General features: G+C 41.5%; 1 protein-coding gene across 4 annotated transcripts in view; it reads left to right on the top strand.

The window, feature by feature from the left end:
• The window catches only part of neb (nebulin), a 56,229-nt gene extending 35,400 nt beyond the window's left edge, over positions 1-20,829 (top strand). For 2 of the 4 annotated variants that reach the window (XM_080838770.1, XM_080838769.1), the window contains 37 exons: positions 67-174; positions 279-386; positions 650-754; positions 933-1,037; positions 1,175-1,273; positions 1,383-1,487; positions 1,585-1,794; positions 1,907-2,011; positions 2,103-2,207; positions 2,353-2,457; positions 2,566-2,670; positions 2,912-3,016; positions 3,412-3,513; positions 5,211-5,312; positions 5,417-5,524; positions 5,666-5,770; positions 5,891-5,995; positions 6,136-6,240; positions 6,380-6,484; positions 6,640-6,750; positions 6,856-6,966; positions 7,165-7,266; positions 7,415-7,519; positions 8,034-8,123; positions 9,339-9,452; positions 9,591-9,695; positions 11,112-11,216; positions 13,440-13,553; positions 13,669-13,773; positions 13,962-14,066; positions 17,627-17,719; positions 18,160-18,267; positions 18,553-18,739; positions 19,040-19,132; positions 19,292-19,426; positions 19,648-19,751; positions 19,891-20,829. In XM_080838770.1, coding sequence (XP_080694896.1) covers positions 67-174; positions 279-386; positions 650-754; positions 933-1,037; positions 1,175-1,273; positions 1,383-1,487; positions 1,585-1,794; positions 1,907-2,011; positions 2,103-2,207; positions 2,353-2,457; positions 2,566-2,670; positions 2,912-3,016; positions 3,412-3,513; positions 5,211-5,312; positions 5,417-5,524; positions 5,666-5,770; positions 5,891-5,995; positions 6,136-6,240; positions 6,380-6,484; positions 6,640-6,750; positions 6,856-6,966; positions 7,165-7,266; positions 7,415-7,519; positions 8,034-8,123; positions 9,339-9,452; positions 9,591-9,695; positions 11,112-11,216; positions 13,440-13,553; positions 13,669-13,773; positions 13,962-14,066; positions 17,627-17,719; positions 18,160-18,267; positions 18,553-18,739; positions 19,040-19,132; positions 19,292-19,426; positions 19,648-19,751; positions 19,891-20,064 — 4,158 coding nt within the window. In that variant the 3' untranslated portion in view covers positions 20,065-20,829. The remainder of the gene's footprint in view (positions 1-66; positions 175-278; positions 387-649; positions 755-932; positions 1,038-1,174; positions 1,274-1,382; positions 1,488-1,584; positions 1,795-1,906; positions 2,012-2,102; positions 2,208-2,352; positions 2,458-2,565; positions 2,671-2,911; positions 3,017-3,411; positions 3,514-5,210; positions 5,313-5,416; positions 5,525-5,665; positions 5,771-5,890; positions 5,996-6,135; positions 6,241-6,379; positions 6,485-6,639; positions 6,751-6,855; positions 6,967-7,164; positions 7,267-7,414; positions 7,520-8,033; positions 8,124-9,338; positions 9,453-9,590; positions 9,696-11,111; positions 11,217-13,439; positions 13,554-13,668; positions 13,774-13,961; positions 14,067-17,626; positions 17,720-18,159; positions 18,268-18,552; positions 18,740-19,039; positions 19,133-19,291; positions 19,427-19,647; positions 19,752-19,890) is intronic. The other 2 variants (XM_080838771.1, XM_080838772.1) reach the window with 2 other exon arrangements.
• The last annotated feature ends 37 nt before the right edge of the window (positions 20,830-20,866 follow it).

Raw genomic sequence — 20,866 nt, 5'->3', positions numbered from 1 at the left:
TAAGAACCCCACATTCTGAATAGTCTGGTCAATGCTAAAATATCCTTTCTTTTTATTCCTTCTCAGAACATCTACAAAGAGGACAACAAGAGCGCCATGGCGAAGGGCTACGAGCTTCCCTATGACACCCCTCTTATCATGCAGGCCAAGGCCAGCTCTCTCAACTGCAGTGACGTGAGTGAGACCTCCAGCGTGTATTTCTTTCTTTCCTGCCCTACCATTGGAGGAAAACAAGGCTTTCTAACGAGTTTGTGTGTTTTTGTGCATGATTTCTACAGGTGAAATATAAACTGGCACATGACCAAACCAAAGCCAAGAGTTACGAACTGGACCCGGAAGGTGTCAACTTTGTTACCATCAGGAAGGCCAACAAGGTCATGAACGAGGTAAGACTCAAATGGTTATTGAGAAGGGAATAAATCAGAATTTCCTATTTCAGATTATAGCTAATAACCCTTTATTTGGCATTGACTTCGAAGGTAATTACAAATTGTATGTGATCATGGAATATATTAATCAAACCAATTATAAGCTTGATCTTTCTACTCTGTTAACAATGTAAAATGTACATACCTCTGAGGATAACCAATACAAGTACATGGATAAGTTTAATACATTTTGATCTAACCCTCTTTACACTCTCTCACAGCGTCTGTACCGCGAGAAGTGGCACAAGGAGAAGGACAAGATCCACTCCATTTATGACACACCAGAAATCCTGCAAGTCAAGGCCACCCAGGAAGCCATCAGTGAAGTAAGTGAGCACGACAAACCAAGTAACAAAACAAAGAAAAACAAAAACATATCATGTGTGCAATTAACACATAAAACATCTCTCAATTTTACTGTTTTCAATTTGACTTGTGAATATCTCTTAGTTTTTGTATCTCTGAGGAAATACTGGAATGAGTTTGTTATTGTTTTCCTTACAGCTGTGCTACAAGGAGAAGTTCTATGCCTCCAGAGGGCAGCACATACCCATGCCCTTCACCCCTCAACTTATGCACTGCTTCCATGTCAATGAGATCACCAGCGATGTAAGTGTCCCGACACACAAAATACATGGATACTGAAATGTCCAAGATAGAGATCTGGAGAGATCTGGTGTTATTTATATGTATCTTTCAAATGTGCTGTTTAATAATATGCTCCAAATGTTTCTGTGTGTCCACAGCTCAGGTACAAAGAGGACCTTCTCTGGCTGAGGGGCATCGGCTGTTTCGCGCCTGACTCTCCTGAGATGGTCCGCATTCGCGAGATCAACAAGTTAAGGGTAACTACACCGTTAACTCACTCAAAGGTTTTTGAAAAGCTTTCTTCTGATTTTGTGTATACGGTTTTGCTTCTCCCTTAACTCTTGTTTTTTTCCTGCTCTTCTCTAGAAAGGCTATGATGTTGAGGCCAAGAAGAACTACACCAACTTCACCGTGGTGCTGGATACCCCTGAGTACCAGCGTGTCCAAGAGCTTAAGACCCACATGAGCAATGTGAGTCAGACAGTCAACCTCTGAGATCACACATCTTCTGTACCTCACATCTTTTCCTTGATTTTCATACATTTTACTTTTGGATGTTATCTTCTAGTTGATCTACCAAGCCCAAGGCAAAGAGGACATGTCCAAGAGCACCAACACTCTAGAAAGTGTGGAGTTCCAGAGAGCCAAATGGGCCCAGAATCTGACCAACCAGTACCTCTACACTGACCTTGCCACCAAGGAGAGAGCCTTCTTTACTCCTGAGATAAACACTCCCACCAATGTCCATGCCAGACAGATGAAAGTAGTGTCTAGTGAGGTGCGACTCCTGCTTTTATCCCCATTACAATTCATAACACTTCTAATCATAAAACACATGATTGCATTGGCGATTTGGTTGGATTTTGTGGTCTTTTTTGTCTTTCTTCTAGAACAAATACAGAGATCAGTATGAGAAGATGAAGCACAGGTACACTTCCATCCATGACACTCCACTGCTGGTTCGTGCCAAGAAAGCCTATCTGCAATCCAGTGACGTAAGTAAAACAGCTCCTAAGTTCCTCCGTTCCTTTCAACATCATGAAATAATTTAATCAAGGCTCACACCCTTGTGCTTGGCCTCCACAGCTACGCTACAAGGAGACCTTCGAGTTGTCCAAGGGACACTACCACCCAACCAAGGATGCCCTGGACATTCTCTGCGCCAAGAGGGTCAGAGATGACATCAGTGAGGTAAGTACACAGCCAGTTGGGGCTCTGAGGGGAGTGGACTTATAAAATGAACATAATAAGTCCACATCTAGTGCCTTGTAAGCATATTAGTGTATGTCATGGCTCTGATCACGTGGTGTGACGTTTCTTTTCCTGTGTGAAACAGGTCAAATACAGAGAGAAGTACATAGGCACTCTGGGAACCTGGAGGTCCATCCCAGACCGTCCTGAGTTCTTCCACAGCAGGATTGTCGGTGACAACATCAGTGATGTGAGTATTGCCGCCTCACCCACATCACCATAGTTACTCATCCTTTTTGTTAGGATCTTTGCCTAGTGTGAATGGTACACATCACATGTTTCCTCTCTCAACCTCTAGCTCAAGTACAAGGAGGACCTGGAATGGATCAAGGGTATTGGCTGCTATGTGTGGGACACACCTGAGATGGTACAAGCAGACCGGAACAAGACTCTCTACAGCGAGGTAATGTTCAGATAGGTGTCTGATCCTGTATACATGGTTAGATGTTACAAGAGAAAAATTAAATTAAATTAAAATGAATTAATTCAAGCTCTGGTGCTGCTTTATACTTCAGTACATATTTTGCAAATGCAGTACTTCACTAACACACTTTTTTATCAGCGTGATTTCAGATTTATCTGGCTTTAGTCAGACAAAGATTTACATATTTTTTCGTTTTACTCCACGCATTCCCCACTAACAGAGGCTGTACAAAGCATCATTTGAGAAGAACAGAGGTAACTTCAAGTACACCTGTGATTCGCCATTCTTCGAAGCTGCAAAGAACGCTTCCCTTCTCGCCAACAACGTAAGGAAACAGAAGCTTGCATTTATTCTAAAGACAGAAATACTGCTGTGTTTCTAAATTTTAGAGGAAGTATTCATATTTATATAAATTGTTACATTTTTTCTTACTCTGTGTATATATAGTATATTCATATTTTTTCTGTGTTAATGCATTATTCTGATGACTTGAGGTCTAAAGGTAAAGTAATTGTAAGCTTTTGCCTGTATGGCAATATTTGTGCACTGGTTCTTTTCTGACTGAATGATTGTTCACTGATTTCTGTTCTTGTATTGCTTCCTTTCTCTTATCAAATGTCTATATTGTTCACTCCGGTATTTCCATTCCCTGGTAGCATGGAGACACAGAGTCGCTACTCTCTGCAGTTGTCTTTAACTCTCTTTTGACCTTTTGAGCAGAGGTCCTATAGAGCCAAATACGAGAAGGAGAAGGATAAGTTCACCATGATTCTTGACACCCCCAGTAGAGTCCAGCAACTGGCGGCCGTGAAGCTGAGTCAGGTACAGGCACCAGCTCCTGCCTCCAAGTGGCCATTCACAAGGCCAAGCCCGGTCCGCAGCCTAGCATGAGGCTGTCAGACATCTACTGGATGTAGCAGCTGCATGGCATCGATGTTCAACGTTTCACGTCCCTTTCTCTTTCCTTAATCCAGGTCGCCCACGTGGTCACTCATATAGTCCTGTATGGGTATTTGAGTGTGCCCCTTGATCTATGTGCCCCAGATGACAGCACCCCATTTTGTTTTTTATTTGGTTTATCAACATCAATGGGTCCCTTAAAAAAGTAACATCTAAATGTCATCTGATAAAAAAACTCTGATCTTAATGAAAGCTGCATATCCCTGGAGCCATAGATCAAGTTTGGGAGGAAAGCTTGAGTCCCCTACTGGGATTCCAGGAGCTCATCTCTGACCGCGACTCCTCTCTCTCCTCTCTCTGTATCCTGTCTCAAACCTCTGCATGACCTGTGCCTGTGTCTGTGTGTCTTAAATTCTGGACAGGCAAAGTATACTTCCAGGGCCAAGGGGCTGCTCAAGCGCGGCTGCAATGAGCTGCTCCGCCCTGACATGTTGACAGCCATCTATAACTCCAGCATGTGGAGTAAGGTAACGTCGCCACTAGCCAGTGGATGAGATTGGAAGGCCCACCTTAGAAAGCGTCCCTGATTCCCTTGCCCCCACTCCCCCTGTCTCAGTTCACTGCTCCATCCCTCCCCTATTCCGTATCTCCACCTGTAATGTGAAGAGCTAACCTCTTTCACTAGTTCACCACCACACCTTCTTAAACCCCACTCCTTGGCCTCCCCTGATAGCCTCCACAAGTAACATTCACCGCCTCTTTCAGAAGCTCCCCCTGCGTGTTTATGAAAGCAACGGTTCAACAGTGCATTCACATTTTGAGAGTTTTTCATACATCTTACACAGGTCCATTTGACCTTTTATTTAAGTAAACATCAACCTTAAGTAATCTATAAGTTACAACTTACAAATATAATATATTAGTCTTATTTTATTCTAATCAGTATTTTATGTTGTAGTAGTAGTTGTTGTTATAATCTGATTATATTCAAAGAAATGCATAGTAATGACAATGCAATGACCCACACATGGAACTTAAGTTTTTTCAGTTAGCTGAATGGGGAAATCTTTCAAGGAATTATAGTTCTTCCAGACTCCATAATGGTAACGTCTCTGTGAAATGTGTAATACTGTGTAATGTCCCCCGAAGTTGCTTTCAGCCTCCGACTGCTGCCTGTTGCATGGGTGTGCACTGTCTGTACTAATACACCACTGTTTGTAAACTTGTTCAGCAGTTAAGTGATAATCTCTATTAATTCAGTTAAAGTAATTCTTCCACTCTACTAATATGTTCTCTCTATATGTCCTATATATTGTGTTAACTTATATAAATAAATACAAATGGGCATGACATACATCAACAATACCTATACATCAATATATGTATTTGTTGATGTAAACGATAGTGTTTACAGTTTTTACATTACATTTTACACATACACATTGACATGAATATGATTAATTAATTGTTACATTATATTTCTAAAACTAAAAACTAGTGATAGCTTAAACTATTACACTATACCACTTCTAGGGATAAAGCTATTCATTATACATATGCATGAGCCCCTACTTCTTGTCCCTGTCTCTGACTTGCTTCTATTGCACCCCCTCCCTCAGTGGAAGTACAGGGAGCAGTACGAACGTGCCAAGAGCAAGTACACCTCAGTGTTGGAGACCCCTGAGCACCAGGTCCACAAGCGCAGCAAGCAGATCGGCGATGTGAGTCCCCCAATGTGCTGATGTCATCTGTTGGCTGGGTATGGATAAGCTATTGTGGTGGTTTAAACCAAGTGGTGACATTTTTTCCAATGCTTTCATTTCAGGTTATCTACAAGTTGGAGTGGAACAAGAACAAAGCCAGGGGCTACACTTTGCCCCATGACACTCCTCTAAACATGAACCTGAAGAGAGTAAGGGACCTTACCAGCAACGTAAGTCTTCCAGCTTCACTCATCCTCTGAAAAAAGGATGATGAGATCCACCAGTCTTTCTGTCCCGTGATTTCTGTCTGTCTGTCTGTCTGTCTGTCTGTCTGTCCGCTGTCTCAAAGCACCATTTGCTTTCCTTTCCAGCTTAAGTACAAGGAAGTCTATGAGAAGGAGAAGACCCAGATCACCATGGCTCCAGATGCCTTTGAGCTCCGTGCTGCCAAGGAGGCCTACCTGAACATTAGCAATGTAAGTTGTCTTTCCTCAACCTATTTTGTTCATCATCATCATTAAGGGAGTAGGATACTTTCTCTTTGACAGTTAACTCTGACCCCTAACCCTCACGCATGTCCTTCCACTCCCATTTAGCTTGACTACAAGAAGAAGTACGAGGCCACCAAGAACAAGTGGATCTGGACCACGGATCGGCCTGACTTCCTCCACGCTGCAAAGAACACTCTCATGCAGAGTGACGTGAGTGACCTTCACTGCTGTGTCCGCGTGAACACGCCGACTGCCATTTTCTTATGACTTGTTCTGTTTGGCTTGTTCATATCTTTACATTGTGATGTTCTGCTATTTTGACGCTATTGTGATTTCTTTCTGTCCCACAGATTGAGTACAAGTATGACAAGGAGAGTATGAAGGGCTGTGTGATCCCTGTCCCAGAGGACAGGTTATTAGGACTATGCAAGAAGAACTCAGAGTTGTACAGTGATGTAAGTCATTGAGCTTTGTTCAAAGACACAAAGACAACACATGCACTATAAAGGTCTCTACTAGAGAGAGGATCATGTTGCTAACTAGGTAAAAACCTCTTTATGTCTCTGTTCATCTCCCTCTCTGTCTTTTCCACAGGTGAAATACAAGCAGAAGTACGAGGCAGCTAAGGGACACTACAAGACTTGTCTGGACACTCCTCAGATCCTTCATGCTAAAGCAGTGGGTTCTCTCGCTTCTGAGGTACGAGATAATTCATCCACCCATCTGTGTATTCATTCATTCTGTAATTCATTAATTATGTTATTCGTTCATTGGCTTCTCACAGATTGTACGGCCTGAATGTGATAGATGCTACCAGCACAGTGCATGTAATGCTGCATATTTTGTATTTTTAGAGTAAATACAAGGAAGCCAGCAAGAAGGACCACCAGACTGGGTCATTCACCACCCTGTCCACAACACGTGATACTGTTCACAGCAAGGAGATGGCCAAAATGCAAAGCGGGGTATTGTCATCATCATGAAGCACCATCATTTCACAATAAGTCATGTATGATTTGTTTTTATTTTTTATATTTCACCTAAATCCTAAAACAAAAACTCCCCAACAGAAACTGTACAAGGAGAAGCACGACCAGGAGAAGGGAAAGTCCAAGTACAACAACATGTCACTGCCTCCTGATGTTCAGCATGCCATGGACGTGGCTAAGAACCAGAGCAACGTAAGTCACATTCATGCAATCTACTTGTGCCATTCAGTTACTGTACAGACATGTCAACAATATAACGACCTCCAGTCAGCATTGGACATGCTGTAACCAAACTCTAATAGTGGTTCTTGCCAGGTACACTACGTAAACTTGATCGCACAAGGCCATTGTGGTTGTGTGGTTAATCCACTCTTTCCTGTTTTCTTGCAGTTTGCATACAGGCAACAGGCCAAGGCCAAGCTGCATTACACCCCTGTGGCGGACCGCCCAGACATCAGGAAGGCCACCCAGGCTGCTAAGCTCATAAGTGATGTGAGGAGCTTTCAAATACATGAACCCACTCAATGCCTTATTTCACCTGTCTGTCTGTCGACAACTTATACATTTCTTCAGTACCAGGAGGAGATGCACAGCATGGATTTAAATCTCATTGGTCAGTGTGGTTTCCCTGTGTTTACAGATTGGCTATCGTGAGAAGGCTCGCCAGGAGGCCAGTCGTGGAGGGTCTCTGGCTCATCGCCCTGACATCGCCCTGGCCACAGAAGTGTCCAAACTGACAAGCACGGTACTGTTACCTCACCCTGACTCGATACGATGCTTATCTGATGTGTATTTCAGGTTAATGCAGCAAATGTACTATAGTTTGCTCATTGCCCCATTAGTTACCACTGCTGGTTGGACCAGTTGTCGAGTAATTGATGCAAGGTTCGGTTTGTAGTGGCATAGTATCGTAGTGCCAAGCAGTATTGTGACATAGTGGCCATGTAGTAGAAGTATTCCCCGTATTCATTCAGTGCTTCAGTAGAGCTTCTCCTACTACCCTGCATTAATCTCCATGTCCAGTGCTACCCATGTTAACTCTAAATGTCTCCCATTTGACCAGCTGTAACTTCCTCTCCTTTGACATCATTCTCTTTAACTCATCCTTGTACATGTTTACCTGTGATTCCCCCCATCCCCCCCGCCCCTATATTTATCCCACGCTTGAACCCCCTTCCCTCCTTTTCTCTCCCTAACCTTTCCCCTCTTCTTCCTGTGCCTCCCTCACGCTAACCCTGCCATTTCACTGCGCTTTATAGGTGGAGGATAAACCTTCCCTCCATGGAAAGGCCTCCTATGACACCCCCCAGATGCGCCACATTAAGAAAATGAGTGCCATGAATAGTAATGTAAGGAGGTGCCCTGAGCCCGCAGGGCCAATGGCTGCCATTTTCCTCTCTGTCTGTTCCCGTCACTTCCTGTCTGTGCTCCTCTGACTGGCTGGTTGATTTCTGGTAGCACGTCAAGCATATTTGATTTCAAATCAGACAACAAACAAATAAACAAACAAAAAAAGAACCAATACATGCGCAAACTAAATCAGGTCAATCAGAAAAGATTTTGACATTTTATCAAACCACAGTTTTTGCCCTAAAGAATATATAATATTGTTTTTTTTCCAATCTGACCCTCAAAACTCAACCCTAGTTTTTTGCGTTTTTGGTTTTGACTTCGACTAGTTCTGTTTTTTTTTTTTTTGTATTTCTTGCAAGCTTTGTCAAGCATCGCTCCTAATGCCCTATCTCATTTTTCTTTTTCTGTTTTTCACCAAACATTTACCTCATTTTTTCACCAAACAATTACCTCATTTTTCCTCATTCCCTTTTTCACCAAACAGTTTTTCAACAGTATCAACACATTTCATCATGTTTGAACCACCAAGACATGAACTCAGTCATTGGTTTGCCTGAATGCTGTAAATAGCTTTCCTCTGAATGACGACTTGCATTTCTCTCAGTACTCATGAAAGCTGAGAACTCTGCAGATCTGCTGTACACACCATTAGCAATTGGCTACAGCTACAGTTCTACTCTGGGTGGCATACTTGTCTATGAAAATTGTAAAACGATTCTGGACCTGCAAAGTTCTCAGGCAACCCTTGAGCTTGATGTTAATTGATGTTGCTTTTTCCTTTTTACCAACCCAAAGTATTTCTCCACAGAAATTGAGTCTCCTTCAAGACATCTTTGTTGCATTTTTAAAAAAAAAAGCTTGTTCAAAAAATTATACACCTACTAGATTTTATGCAAAAGAATTTGCCACTTGGGATCATTGCATAAGCAATCAATACAGAAAGAGCAATTAAGGCCTTTCAAGATCACCCTTCACAGCATTAGTTCCAACTGGCAATGCATGGTTTCTGTCACTGGACATCCTTAATGATAAGGCCATGTCCAAAGGCATATCTCACCACTGGTAAAAGCATGTATGACTGTTTAAGACAATTATAAAGATTATAAGATTACCTTTAATGTTATGTCATTTTTGGCTCGCCAGCCTTATGCAGCTTTAATTATCAACTGTTTGTGATTGTTACTTACATTTCAATGGGTGTTCCTCCCAAGGTGAAGTACAAGGAGAAGTTTGACAAGGAGATGAAAGGAAGGAGGCCAGAGTATAACCTGAAAGACACCAAGACTTATCAGACTCTGAAGGATGCAAATGTTCTTGCTAGTGAGGTAAATTACACAGCTTTCATTTGACCGCATTTGATTTGATATTTGATTTGTAATATACTCCTATGAAAATGTAAAAGCTCAATCTTATATATCATATCTTTCTGTATGTGTGTGTGTGTTTGTATTTGTGTATCATAGGTGAAATATAAGGGTGACCTTAAGAAGCTCCACAAGCCTGTGACTGACATGGCCGAATCTCTGTCCATGCAGCACCACCTGAGCACCAGCAAGTTGTCCAGTGATGTAAGACATCCATAACCCACCCCACCCCCTGTCCTCCCTCTTTTCTTTTCCCTCCATTTCGCCTCCACAGCCTCGCCCCCTGTCATTTAACATCCTCCTTAGTCGACCACAAATGGCCATCTCATGCTGTGGCACACCACTGGTTTCTTTTTTTCCCAAACCTCACTTATTACAACACCCTTCACCTCTAATTCCTCAGGATCATCTGGTAGTGACCCTTGCCTTTCTCACACACTGGATGTTAGCCCACTTCTGTGCTAGCCCTGGTCAGTAACATTTTTTCCATCCATCTAGATCCTAGAGTAGCATCTACTTTAACCTCTAACTTCACATGCTTTTAGTTTTCTACACCCTTTCATCAAATAACGAAGCCTCCTTTTAACACCCTTTTCCTATCTTTGTCATACTTTTCTGTACATTTTTATATTTTTGTGATACATTTTTGTCTCTTTTTTAAGTCACATAGCTAAAATTAAGTTTATAGAATGTATTATTTAGCAGTAACACATTTTAAATGGTCAACCTTTTAACCTTTTTTTTTGCTCTTTTTAAAACCCTTCTTTTTTCCTAATGTTTTTTAATACCCCTTTTAAAATGGGTGTGAGGAGGCTGAAAGCTGTAGTACACATTGACATTGACACAGAGCTGTTTTATCGGGCGTTCCCTCTCAGTACCAGTACAAGAGGAAATTTGAGGAGAGTAAGGGTCACTACCTTATGATCCCTGACACACCTGAACAGCTGCACCACAAAGAGGCCTCTGAGCTGCAGAGTCACGTAAGTCAGACCGTGTTCGTAGGAGGCTCCAAACCTATCCTGCCCGACCACGCAAACTTTCACTCCTGTGTGGGAGGTGAAAAGTACAAGACCTTCTCATCTCTCAGGTCGTTCCCCATCCTGCCCCTCCTGGGGCTGACAGATGTGATTTGTTTGGTGTTTGTTATTGTTTTTATTTGTTTGGGTTTGGTTGTGCTGTAAAAGTGGTTTTACTAGAGAAAATGGTCTACAGGCTTATGCAAGACGGTTTTATGGTAACAGTAAAACCTTTTCCCACGTCTCCTCATTATTAAAGTTGGAGCCAGCCGTGTACATTATTATGTTGTTCCATTTTCGCTGTAATAATTCTCCATCTAGCTGGGAGGGTGGGGGGGGGTCTCTTTACAGTTACATTGCAATATCATGTTCTTAGGGTTCCTAAGTTGACTATAGTACGGTGCGCATGAAAGCAGAGCAAATGTTAATTTTGTACCAGCCTGCCCATATGGCATCCTTTTGCACTGACACCGTGCCACCTGTTTGAACCACAACTTGGAACAAACATATGTGGTAATACTGATCAGTGATATCTAACCTGCAGCGTTTTTGTCTTTCATGTCAGTATATAGTGAATAATATATCGCAATATCTGTGATGGCAGGTGAAGTACAAGGAGAAGTATGAGAAGGAGAAGGGCAAGGCCATGCTGGACTTCGAGACACCCACATATGTGACCAATAAGGAGTCCCAGCACATGCAGAGCCAGGTAAATGCAGATTCCTGTGCCTCCAGCCAACGCTGGTTGGTTAAGTCATATCCCTCTGTTCCACACTCGGCAGGTGACCCACATCAAGAACGACAAGGACTGTATTATAATTCCCCCCCCCCCCCACTCTGCTTGCTGAGCAAGCTTATTCTGTGGCTCGTCTAACCCTTTTGTGTTTTGAATACAAATGTAAATAACAAAGCTGCAGCTTACAGATGGATACCACTGTGAGTAGCACTGTGCATTTATGTAACTTACTGGGTCAGTATTTGCTCTCTGGATCCAAAGGCAAGGTAGAGTATGTATGCTTGCACGGTACATGTGCATCCTACCTAACGAGTATATGTCATTCTGTTGCTATGTACTGTCTGTATGTGCTGTAAGTTATTCTTGAGATACATCGTCGTAAGCGGGTCAAATATATTAAATATGTCTATAATATATAACACTACCTAAAAAACTTAGACTTTCACTACATGTTGAGTGAGTATCTTGAAATGTGTCCACCTCTCTCCCATAAATGGCGCCATGGACCTGTTTTTATGTGACTCTGCCCCTCTGATTCTTGCGGCGAATAGAAAGACTATAAGAAGGAAAGTGACGAATTGATGAAGGGCAAGAACCTGTCAGGTCTGGAGGTCACCCCGGCCATGTTACATGTCAGACATGCAACCAAAATAATTAGTGAGGTAACAGTTGGCCCTTTTCATACTCCCTCCCGATCCTGGTAATCATACTAAGACCACCACATCACCCTCTTCTTAATCTCCTGAGTGCTTTTTTTGGGAGTCACTCCACACCCCGTAGTGGTTAGCCTGCATGGTTCACCTACCAAAGATAATACACAAAATAATTCCTCCCTGTTTCATAGTTCCAAAATGTCGTATTGTAGGTGTTTTAGTGTTTTATTGTTGTTTTTTTGTTCTCGCCGTCTTTATTTTTGACTTATTTGACCTCAAACATCACCCACTTTCCCACCCATCCATAACCTGCGTAATTTGTGTGTGAAATAACACTGTCTTGGTTTGGGCTTGTAAAGGACTGTCCTGTCGCCAGGAGCAGTTAAGTTATTTTTGGACCGTGGTAACTTTTCATATTGCTCTCATTAAATGCCAAACTTTTCTTTTTTTTTCAACAAAGAGCTATGATGTACCTTTTGTCTTTGTCAAATTTTCTGATAAATGTGTCTGTGTTCTGATAAAAGTTTTATCAGGTTGCTTACAAAATTCACCAATGCCTTTCTTCCATCATGAAATATTATTAACTAAAAATATAATGTATACATAGACTTCATGTTTCTTGCAATTGTAATCTAAAAAACAGTCTCATTTAAAACAGTTGAATGTTAAAAGATTAAACCAAATTTTAATATTATTCAATTGATTTGGACTTAAAAACTAAAACAGAACTGGTTGAAGGGAGGCTTGGTGCAATTCTGTCCTGTCCTGTGGATGAGCAGTACCCTGCTGGTCGCTGGCAGTACTGCGTGACTGTGTGTGCCCTGCTCTATGTGTGTGCCTGTCTGTCTCTCTGCAGTCTGTTTTGTTCTTCTCCGCCATGTAGAAAGAGTACAGAAAGGATCTAGAGGAAGGGGTGAAGGGTAAAGGGCTTCAGTTACTGGAGGAAACTCCGGAAATGATGAGGGCAAAGAATGCTACTCAGATCCTGAATCAGGTAGGACTGCAGGACGGGTTGAAATTTGTCAAACTGTTCTATGTGATTCCCCCCACCCCAATCCCTTCCTTCAGCCTTAGCTACCATACTAATACACCTTTGCTTTAAGTGAATGATGCTTTGTTCCTGCAATGTGTACTAAAACTTTCTGTTGTTGCGATGTTACTAATACACACAACTCTGTGAAGGATCTTCTGCAGCAGTCCCCTCTGTAATAAAGTGTGATGACAATATACTGTCTTTTTCCCACTAAAGATCACTTTCTCTTACAGCTGTAAATGGACTCTCCAAGTCACATAACACCTCTGTAACATGGTTTTCTTCATTTTCCTAAGAATTTCTGTACAGTTGATATGTTCTAACCACGGTAACCTCTGGTTTAATTACCCTTGTGTTTCCCCCTAATTTAGGCACCTAACTGTTAAAGATGTGACATATTGTTGCCTTTGTAGCTCACAATTTAACTTGAGGATGAAATAGCTAATGCTTCAGGTTTGTGGTGACGTTTTGACCATCAGTAACAAACATAATATTTCCTGGGGGTTGCAGAGAGTGTACAAGAGAAGTTTGGAAGAGGAGATCAAGGGACACGGAATGTTGGCTTTAGCCACAGACACTCCAGACTTCATGAGGGCGAAAAATGCCACTGATATCCTCAGTCAGGTTTGTGGAATGCCCTTTGCCACACAAAGAGCTATTACAAGATATCATATAACTTGCATACCACCTGTTATGATTTGGGATTTTATTGACTCATGATTTTAATGTGCCATCTCAGTCCAAGTACAAGGAGAACGCTGATAGGGATCGTGCTATCTACACAACTGTGATTGATACCCCCGACATCATCCATGCTCAGCAAATGAAAAATATAGTGAGCAAGGTAAGTCAAATATTAACACTATCTACTATATAGGCTTTGCAGCATAGGTTCTTTATGATCATCTTTTGAAAGATTCCTTTGTGTTAAAGCTGGAACTGAAAATCGTTTTGAATTACTGCTGTTGCACACACTGGCATATTCATATGACTGTTGATCTGTCTGAATTTGAATCTGATCAATGCCTACAGAAAAAGTACAAAGAGGAGGCTGAGAGGAACATGTCTCACTTTGTGCCTATCATGGACACTCCTGAGATGCAGAGAGTGCGTGAGAACCAGAAGAACTTCAGTACCGTAAGTGTTATCTCCACAAACCCTCTCTGTGACCCACGTCTTTTGTGTCTTTCAAGTCCAGAAATGTCTTCTTGTTTCGTAATGTCAAGCCTACTGTCCAGTGTTGTTTTTGGGTTTGTCTGAACTCACATCTCAGGTTTCAGTTTATGAGTAACTTAAACCTATAAACAACTGTTATCTTTCAAATATATTTAAAAATATATTTCAGAATATGGCAATAACCATTTCAAACTTTTTTTTCTTTTAGAGCATACATTGAATACTTCAGTTACACTTCATTTTCCCTTCTTTATCTTAAAGCCTTTTTTTTCTCCTGTGAAGCATTTTTAACTGCCCTTGTGTTTGTCTTCTCTGTAGCTTCAGTACCAGACTGACCTTAAAAACAGTAAGGGCAAAGCTTCATCTGTAGTGGAGACACCTGAAATGCTCCGTGTTAAAGAAAATACAAAGAATTTCAGCTCGGTATTTGCTTCTTATGAGTATATTCTTTTACCTCTTTTTGAGTTTTTCTAACAACATAATTTTCCTAATTTTTTCTTAAACTTTTTTTGTGATTTTTTTCCTTCTCACTGCTTTTTGCAAATTTACAACCAGTTTAAGTAATTAACCAATCTGACTAGAACTAGAAATGGTATAGATTAACCCAGACCAATCTTGACCAGGTTTTTTAACCCTTAAAATCTTATTTGTTTGAAACTCTAGTGTTAGCTTTTAGGGCAACTAAATTATTTATGTTTTGTCTTCTGTGTGGTTCCTTACATGCTCTACTAACCAGCTGCAGTTGAAGTGCACTCTGTATGTTTACATGTGTGATACTGTGTGTGTGTCTCACATCTATATCTGAAGTCAGTGTTTTCTGTTTACATGTGCCAAACTGTGTGTGTGTCTCACATTTATATCTTAAGTCAGTGTTTTCTGTTTGAATGGTGCATAGCTTTGTCTGAGGGGGCTGCCCAGACAAAACAAAACAAAGTCTCTGAAGCACAAACCACCCTGACTTAATTTTTTTTATGTATCCACTGCTCTCGCCCCTCCATATTTAAAGATTCTTTACAAGGAGGATTTGGGAGGAGGTACCGCAATCTCTGAGACGCTAGAGATGGGGAGAGTTAAACGCAATCAGCAAACTATTAGCACGGTACACTTTGGTGTGACCCTATCCTTCTCATTCCCCATACACCTGGCAATTCTCTCCAGTCCCTTCACATGCCTAAAAATAATCTCTCTTTCCTAAGGATATTTCAATGCTGCAGTCATATTTAATTACCATTCTCCCATACCGGTGTTTACACTAATGTTGTGAAGTTGTTCATTTGCAATCCAGTAATAGTATAAACCGAGCCATAACATAACAAATATCTTACATCAGCTTTTAATAAAGACAGCAGTCATTCACATAATGCTGTGTAAACAATGGTTCTTCTGTATCATGACGTATAGAAATGTTTGTCATTCTATATGTAGTTTAAATTTGTGGGAAACATTAATTCATAACCAGGAAGGAACTGTCTGTTGTGGTGGACTTCAAAGTTCTGTCTACAGGTTAACAAAGCATTTTTTAAGTGGAGTCCTTGTTATGACTATTATGTGTCAGAATGCCATGTTCATGTCATGTTATGTCATATTCGTGTTCATGTCGTTTTTTTTCTGTTGTCCTTTTAATTTGTGCTGAACTGAATGGGTTGATAGACAAAGTACAAGGACTCACTAGGACAAGGTATAGCCATACCGGACCTCCCTGAGGTGAAACGGGTCCGGGAGACCCAGAAGAACATCAGTTCGGTAGTATTCACCAGTTTCATAGAGACCTACCCCAGAAACCTTTTTAAACAACCACCTTACTTCATCACCCTCTTAAACCTGTTGAAGCCACCACATGCCTTTAATTGGTTCCCTCCTAACTTGCAACAATAGATTAGCATCTTCATTCATTTTTGTCAAGATCCATCTTTTTTTTTTTTTGCTGGTATGAGCTCCAGTTACTACCTCATCAGGTCCCTGAAACTCCATAAGTCCTGAGAATTGTTAACAAGTTTATCTTTTAATTATGCACTTCATCGTTTTCTCTGTGGTTTTGAGCTTAACCTTTTTGATCTTACATTTTTTTTTTACAAATTAGTTTGGGCATTCTTGTTCAAACAAAAGTCTTTTTCTCTTTTCACAATTTTTTTTGCATTTGTGTTTAACAAATTCTAAGGGTAAAAACAACACTATTTTTCTTGTGTTTTTAATGGTTTTTGAAAATATGTTTTTTTGCCATCTTGCTTTTACTTTTTGAAAGATTCGTTACAAAGACGATTTGGGAGGAGGAACCGCAATCTCTGAGACGCTAGAGATGGGGAGAGTTAAACGCAATCAGCAAACTATTAGCACGGTACAGTTCAGAGTGGCATCTACCCCATGCCCCACGTCACCTGCCCAGCCCCACTCCCCTTTCTCCTTTTGAAACCTTTTGTGAAGAAAACACGAATGTTTTTTTAACATACAATATTCCCATAACACCACTTCCAAGTCACAACTCTAGTAACACTACTAGTATGTTTGTGAAAATTATAACCAGTGGTTTTATAAGTAGGCCTAACTTGTGAAAATGTTATACACCTGTGTATGTTTGGTAAACGGATAAGACAGCTATGTCTGTGCAAACATAATATTCACAGACATTTAAAGTTACTTCTGTGGGTTGTGTGTATTTGTACTGTTAGTGCTCTCTTTTCAGCAGAATCTGTGTTAACTAGCCTATTGTTTTTGTTGTCACTTGTCATGTTGCTGTTGTCTCTTAGTTTGACATTTGCTTTATATGTTTCTGTTGTCACTCTTGCCAATCCCTCTCTGCATGGAACTTAAATGGACTGTAGATAAAGTACAAGGATTCGTTGGGTCAAGGCACAGCCATATCGGACCTCCCCGAGGTGAAGCGAGTCCGGGAAACCCAGAAGAACATCAGCTCGGTAGTGGAACCAGGGCTGGGTTTATTCTCGAGTTACTCTTTCCCTATTAACCTTCATTCCACATTTTCTCTCCCAAAGCCTCTTACTGGTTACTCTGCCTTCTCTTCCATCCTATTTTTCATCCTTATCCCAATCATCACTGCAGAGGCAAAAAGAAGAAGTAGTATCCATTTGAGTCTTGTGTTGCCTTTCTGTCACTGTGTTGAGACTCTTCTCATCGTAGAGTACCAATCCATCCCCCAACCCAAACAAACCATCCTCAACCAAATCCATCTCCTTAATCCAAACTAGGTCCTGATGTACTGATGTGTGCACTGCAAGTTTCAAATGACCAAACATTCCATGGTTTGATTGGTTCCTGCAATTTTTGTGTTTTAGCTTATATTTACTTTTTCTTACTAAGAAAACTACCCCAATACCACTATCTCTCCAATGTTACAACAGTACTCTCTTACTTGTCTTGGGCCCATAACATGTTGTCAGAGCTCTCAGACATCCTGGTCATGCTATCAAATGCGAGGATGTCAAGGGCCTCGGCTAAAGTTGTGTACGTCTATTATGCCTGTTGTCTGACTGTTCCTTGTGGGCCGCTATCCTTCTCCTCTCTAGGTTTTGTATAAGGACGCCTCGGCTAAGGGAACGCCTGTGGTGTTCACTCCTGAGATGGAGCGGGTGAAACGGAACCAAGAACACATTAGCTCGGTACTCCTCAGCAGGACTTATGCTAGCGTGCTAGAACTCGCGTGTTAGTTAGTCACCTAAACCTTCTAATAAACTCGCTCCCCTTTTGCTTTTCAGGCTAATAATATTAACTCTCCATCACTCAGTTTAATATGTAAAATGTAGTTTCGTATATCATTGCTAACGTTTACATGTATAAAATTCTCTTTTCATCCGTTGTCACCTACCCCGTCTCCAATCACTAGCTCCCAGCATGGGGCACTGCTAATTCAATCCCTCTGAAGGTTTGGGGAAACAATAACACCCTAGTTTATCGTGTTTGTAATCATCTCTTTCCCTTTTCCTCTTGGCATTTGAATTCTACCACAATTTCTTTACTTACACGCTTTGCAGTGGGACTGCTTCAAGTGACTTGACTTGTCTCTAACCTCTTGTTTGCGTGGTGTTCTCCTGTTCCACAGGTACTGTACTCTGACAGCTTCCGTAAGCAGGTGCAGGGCAAGGCAGCCTTCGTGCTGGACACCCCTGAGATGAGGCGTGTCAAGGAGACACAGCGCAATATCTCTGGGGTGAGTTGGGGTGTCAAATATAATAGGTTGTAATTTATGGACAAATGTGTTCTCATTATACGCTCTTTTACCACTTTCTGAATAGTGAAACAGCTTTTTCTATTTCTGTGCATATTTGTATTTCCCCATTTAGGCTACCAAGAAATTACAGTAGAGTAGGCCTATGCTTAATATAATTTATTAGACATAAAAGCAGGTACTGGTCATGTTTGCAATTATTGGTTATCAGTGATGACCACTGAAATCGTAGGTTAAAACTTTTGTCCTTATATCGTTGTCTAACAGGTCAGATATCACCAGGAATTTGAAAAGAGCAAGGGTAGCTTCACATCTACTGTGACTGACCCAGTGACCGAACGTGTAAAGAAGAACACCCAAGATTTCAGTGACATCAACTACCGTGGTATTCAGAGACGAGTTGTGGAGATGGAGAAGAGGCGTGTCGAGGAGCACGAACAGGAGAACATCACTGGTTAGCTACCATTCTCTCCCTCCTCACTCACACTCACACACACACACACACACACACACGAAACACACCAAACCATGGCGGGCCTATATCATATGGGCACTCTGGAGAAAAATGTAAACTGTTTGCAAATCTGGCCATGCCACTGATATGGTAAAGATAATTGCATGCCAAGAATCACCAAACCTTTTACAACTCATGTCAATTTCAGTTTCCCTCCTTTTTATTAACCCATATCTACACTTCAGAGTACACGAGTGGTATACATATTCCTGGACACTTGTTTGTGTATGTCACCAACAGACCTCCGTGTGTGGCGCACAAACCCTGGCTCTGTCTTTGATTACGACCCAGCTGAGGACAACATCCAGTCCAGGAGTCTGCACATGATGTCAGGTGAGAAACGCCCAATGTCTGCAGGTCATGCTATAGTATCGTAGGGCTGGATAATATTTATAAACGTACATATTAAGTGTGAGCAGCAGTACATGTCCCTCAGTGCTTTAATATAAATGGAATGTAGACTCACTGGTGACCTTTGGCCCCTTCCCCTAGTTCAAGCCCAGCGCCGCAGCAAGGAGCACTCTCGCTCCACCAGTGCCATGAGTGCAGGAGACGAGAAGTCTGAGCCGTCTGACAATGTAGACCAACACATGTCCCTCTACAGCAACCATGCTGCCTCATCAATAGGTAAGCTCAGACTGATAACCATCAACCCATCACCCCAACAACTTTTGTGTACTACTCACTATTCTTAATTGTTCAAGAGTAGAATTAGAACAGGTATTTAACATGCATGGTATCTACAACTTTTTAAAACTTTACTGTTTCAGGTTACTGTTACCATATAATACTGACCAAAGAACAGGCATCCAAAATTCAAAACTTCTGTTTTGACTGTGCCCTTTCAGGTTACCAGCAGACCAGGACTGTTGAGCTTCAGCAGAGGTCTTCATCAGTGGCCACCCAGCAAACTACTGTGTCTTCCATCCCGTCACACCCCTCCACCACTGGCGTGAGTACTTCCAAGAAAACACAACACCAGTCCCTTATCTTGTCCATGTTTTACCTGTTTTTATAAGCCTACCTAGAGAGCAGGTGTGTGGCATATCCCTGGTCTGATAATGGTCCAATTTTCTGCTGTTCTACTACAGAAAACCGTTCGTGCCATGTATGATTACGCCGCCACTGACACTGACGAGGTGTCCTTCAAGGACGGCGACGTCATCGTGAACGTTCAGTCCATTGATGAGGGCTGGATGTATGGAACCGTTCAGCGCAGTGGCAAGACCGGCATGCTGCCAGCTAACTATGTGGAAGCAGTCTAAAGACAAGTCCCTCCTCTTTACAGAGTGAGCATAGTACAAATCCAAAGAGTAAATTAATAAAAAGAACAGAAAAAATAAATGAAATCGTTACCTGAGGCTTCCTGAAAATGTTTAATGTTTAGCGGGTAGGCTTAGCTGTAGAGATACCGTATACATGTCTAAGTTATTTGTGAGGCAGCTTTGTTTGCCTCGGTCTCCCCCTTTCCCCTGTGGATGTAATTTTAGGAGTAGATTTTAAAATGCTATAAATGTAATAAACACACCGATATATGACAGACCACTTTAAGATTATTGATATTTTATTATACTGTAATCACACAAAAGTATGAAATGACTGAGAGCCCAGTATTTTTGTAAGATGCATAGAACACTGACTCAATGTCAAATGTGATAGTTGTTCCTGAAGACGTCATGGGAATTGTAAAGTTGGAAGAGAAAGAATGGGCTATGTACTATGAACCTTTCCCTAATAGGAAAGCTCAACATTTTTTTTAAATGAACACTGAACATTGACTGAAAGGTGATGTGGGAATTCACCATGGGAAACGTGAAAACATACAAACCCCAAGGAGACCCCATTCATCCCTCTCGAAACACAAACCTGTACTTAAGAGTTGTACAAGACAAGCCTCTTCCCTCCACTGCTGTAGGCTGGCTGGCCTTCAGTTGCATGTGCGTTTTGTTTCTTCCGATTCCCTCGGTGTTAAAGCATGGAAGTGGTATACCTTGGATCAGTAGCTAATAAAGCACACCAGGCTTCTGCAATACATTTGTGTTGTCCTTCTATGGCCAATGATAATGT

Source organism: Sprattus sprattus (assembly GCF_963457725.1).
Source record: "Sprattus sprattus genome assembly, chromosome: 5".
In the NCBI taxonomy this organism is placed as follows: Eukaryota; Metazoa; Chordata; class Actinopteri; order Clupeiformes; family Clupeidae; genus Sprattus; species Sprattus sprattus.
This window is presented reverse-complemented; position numbering and strand designations above follow the sequence as displayed.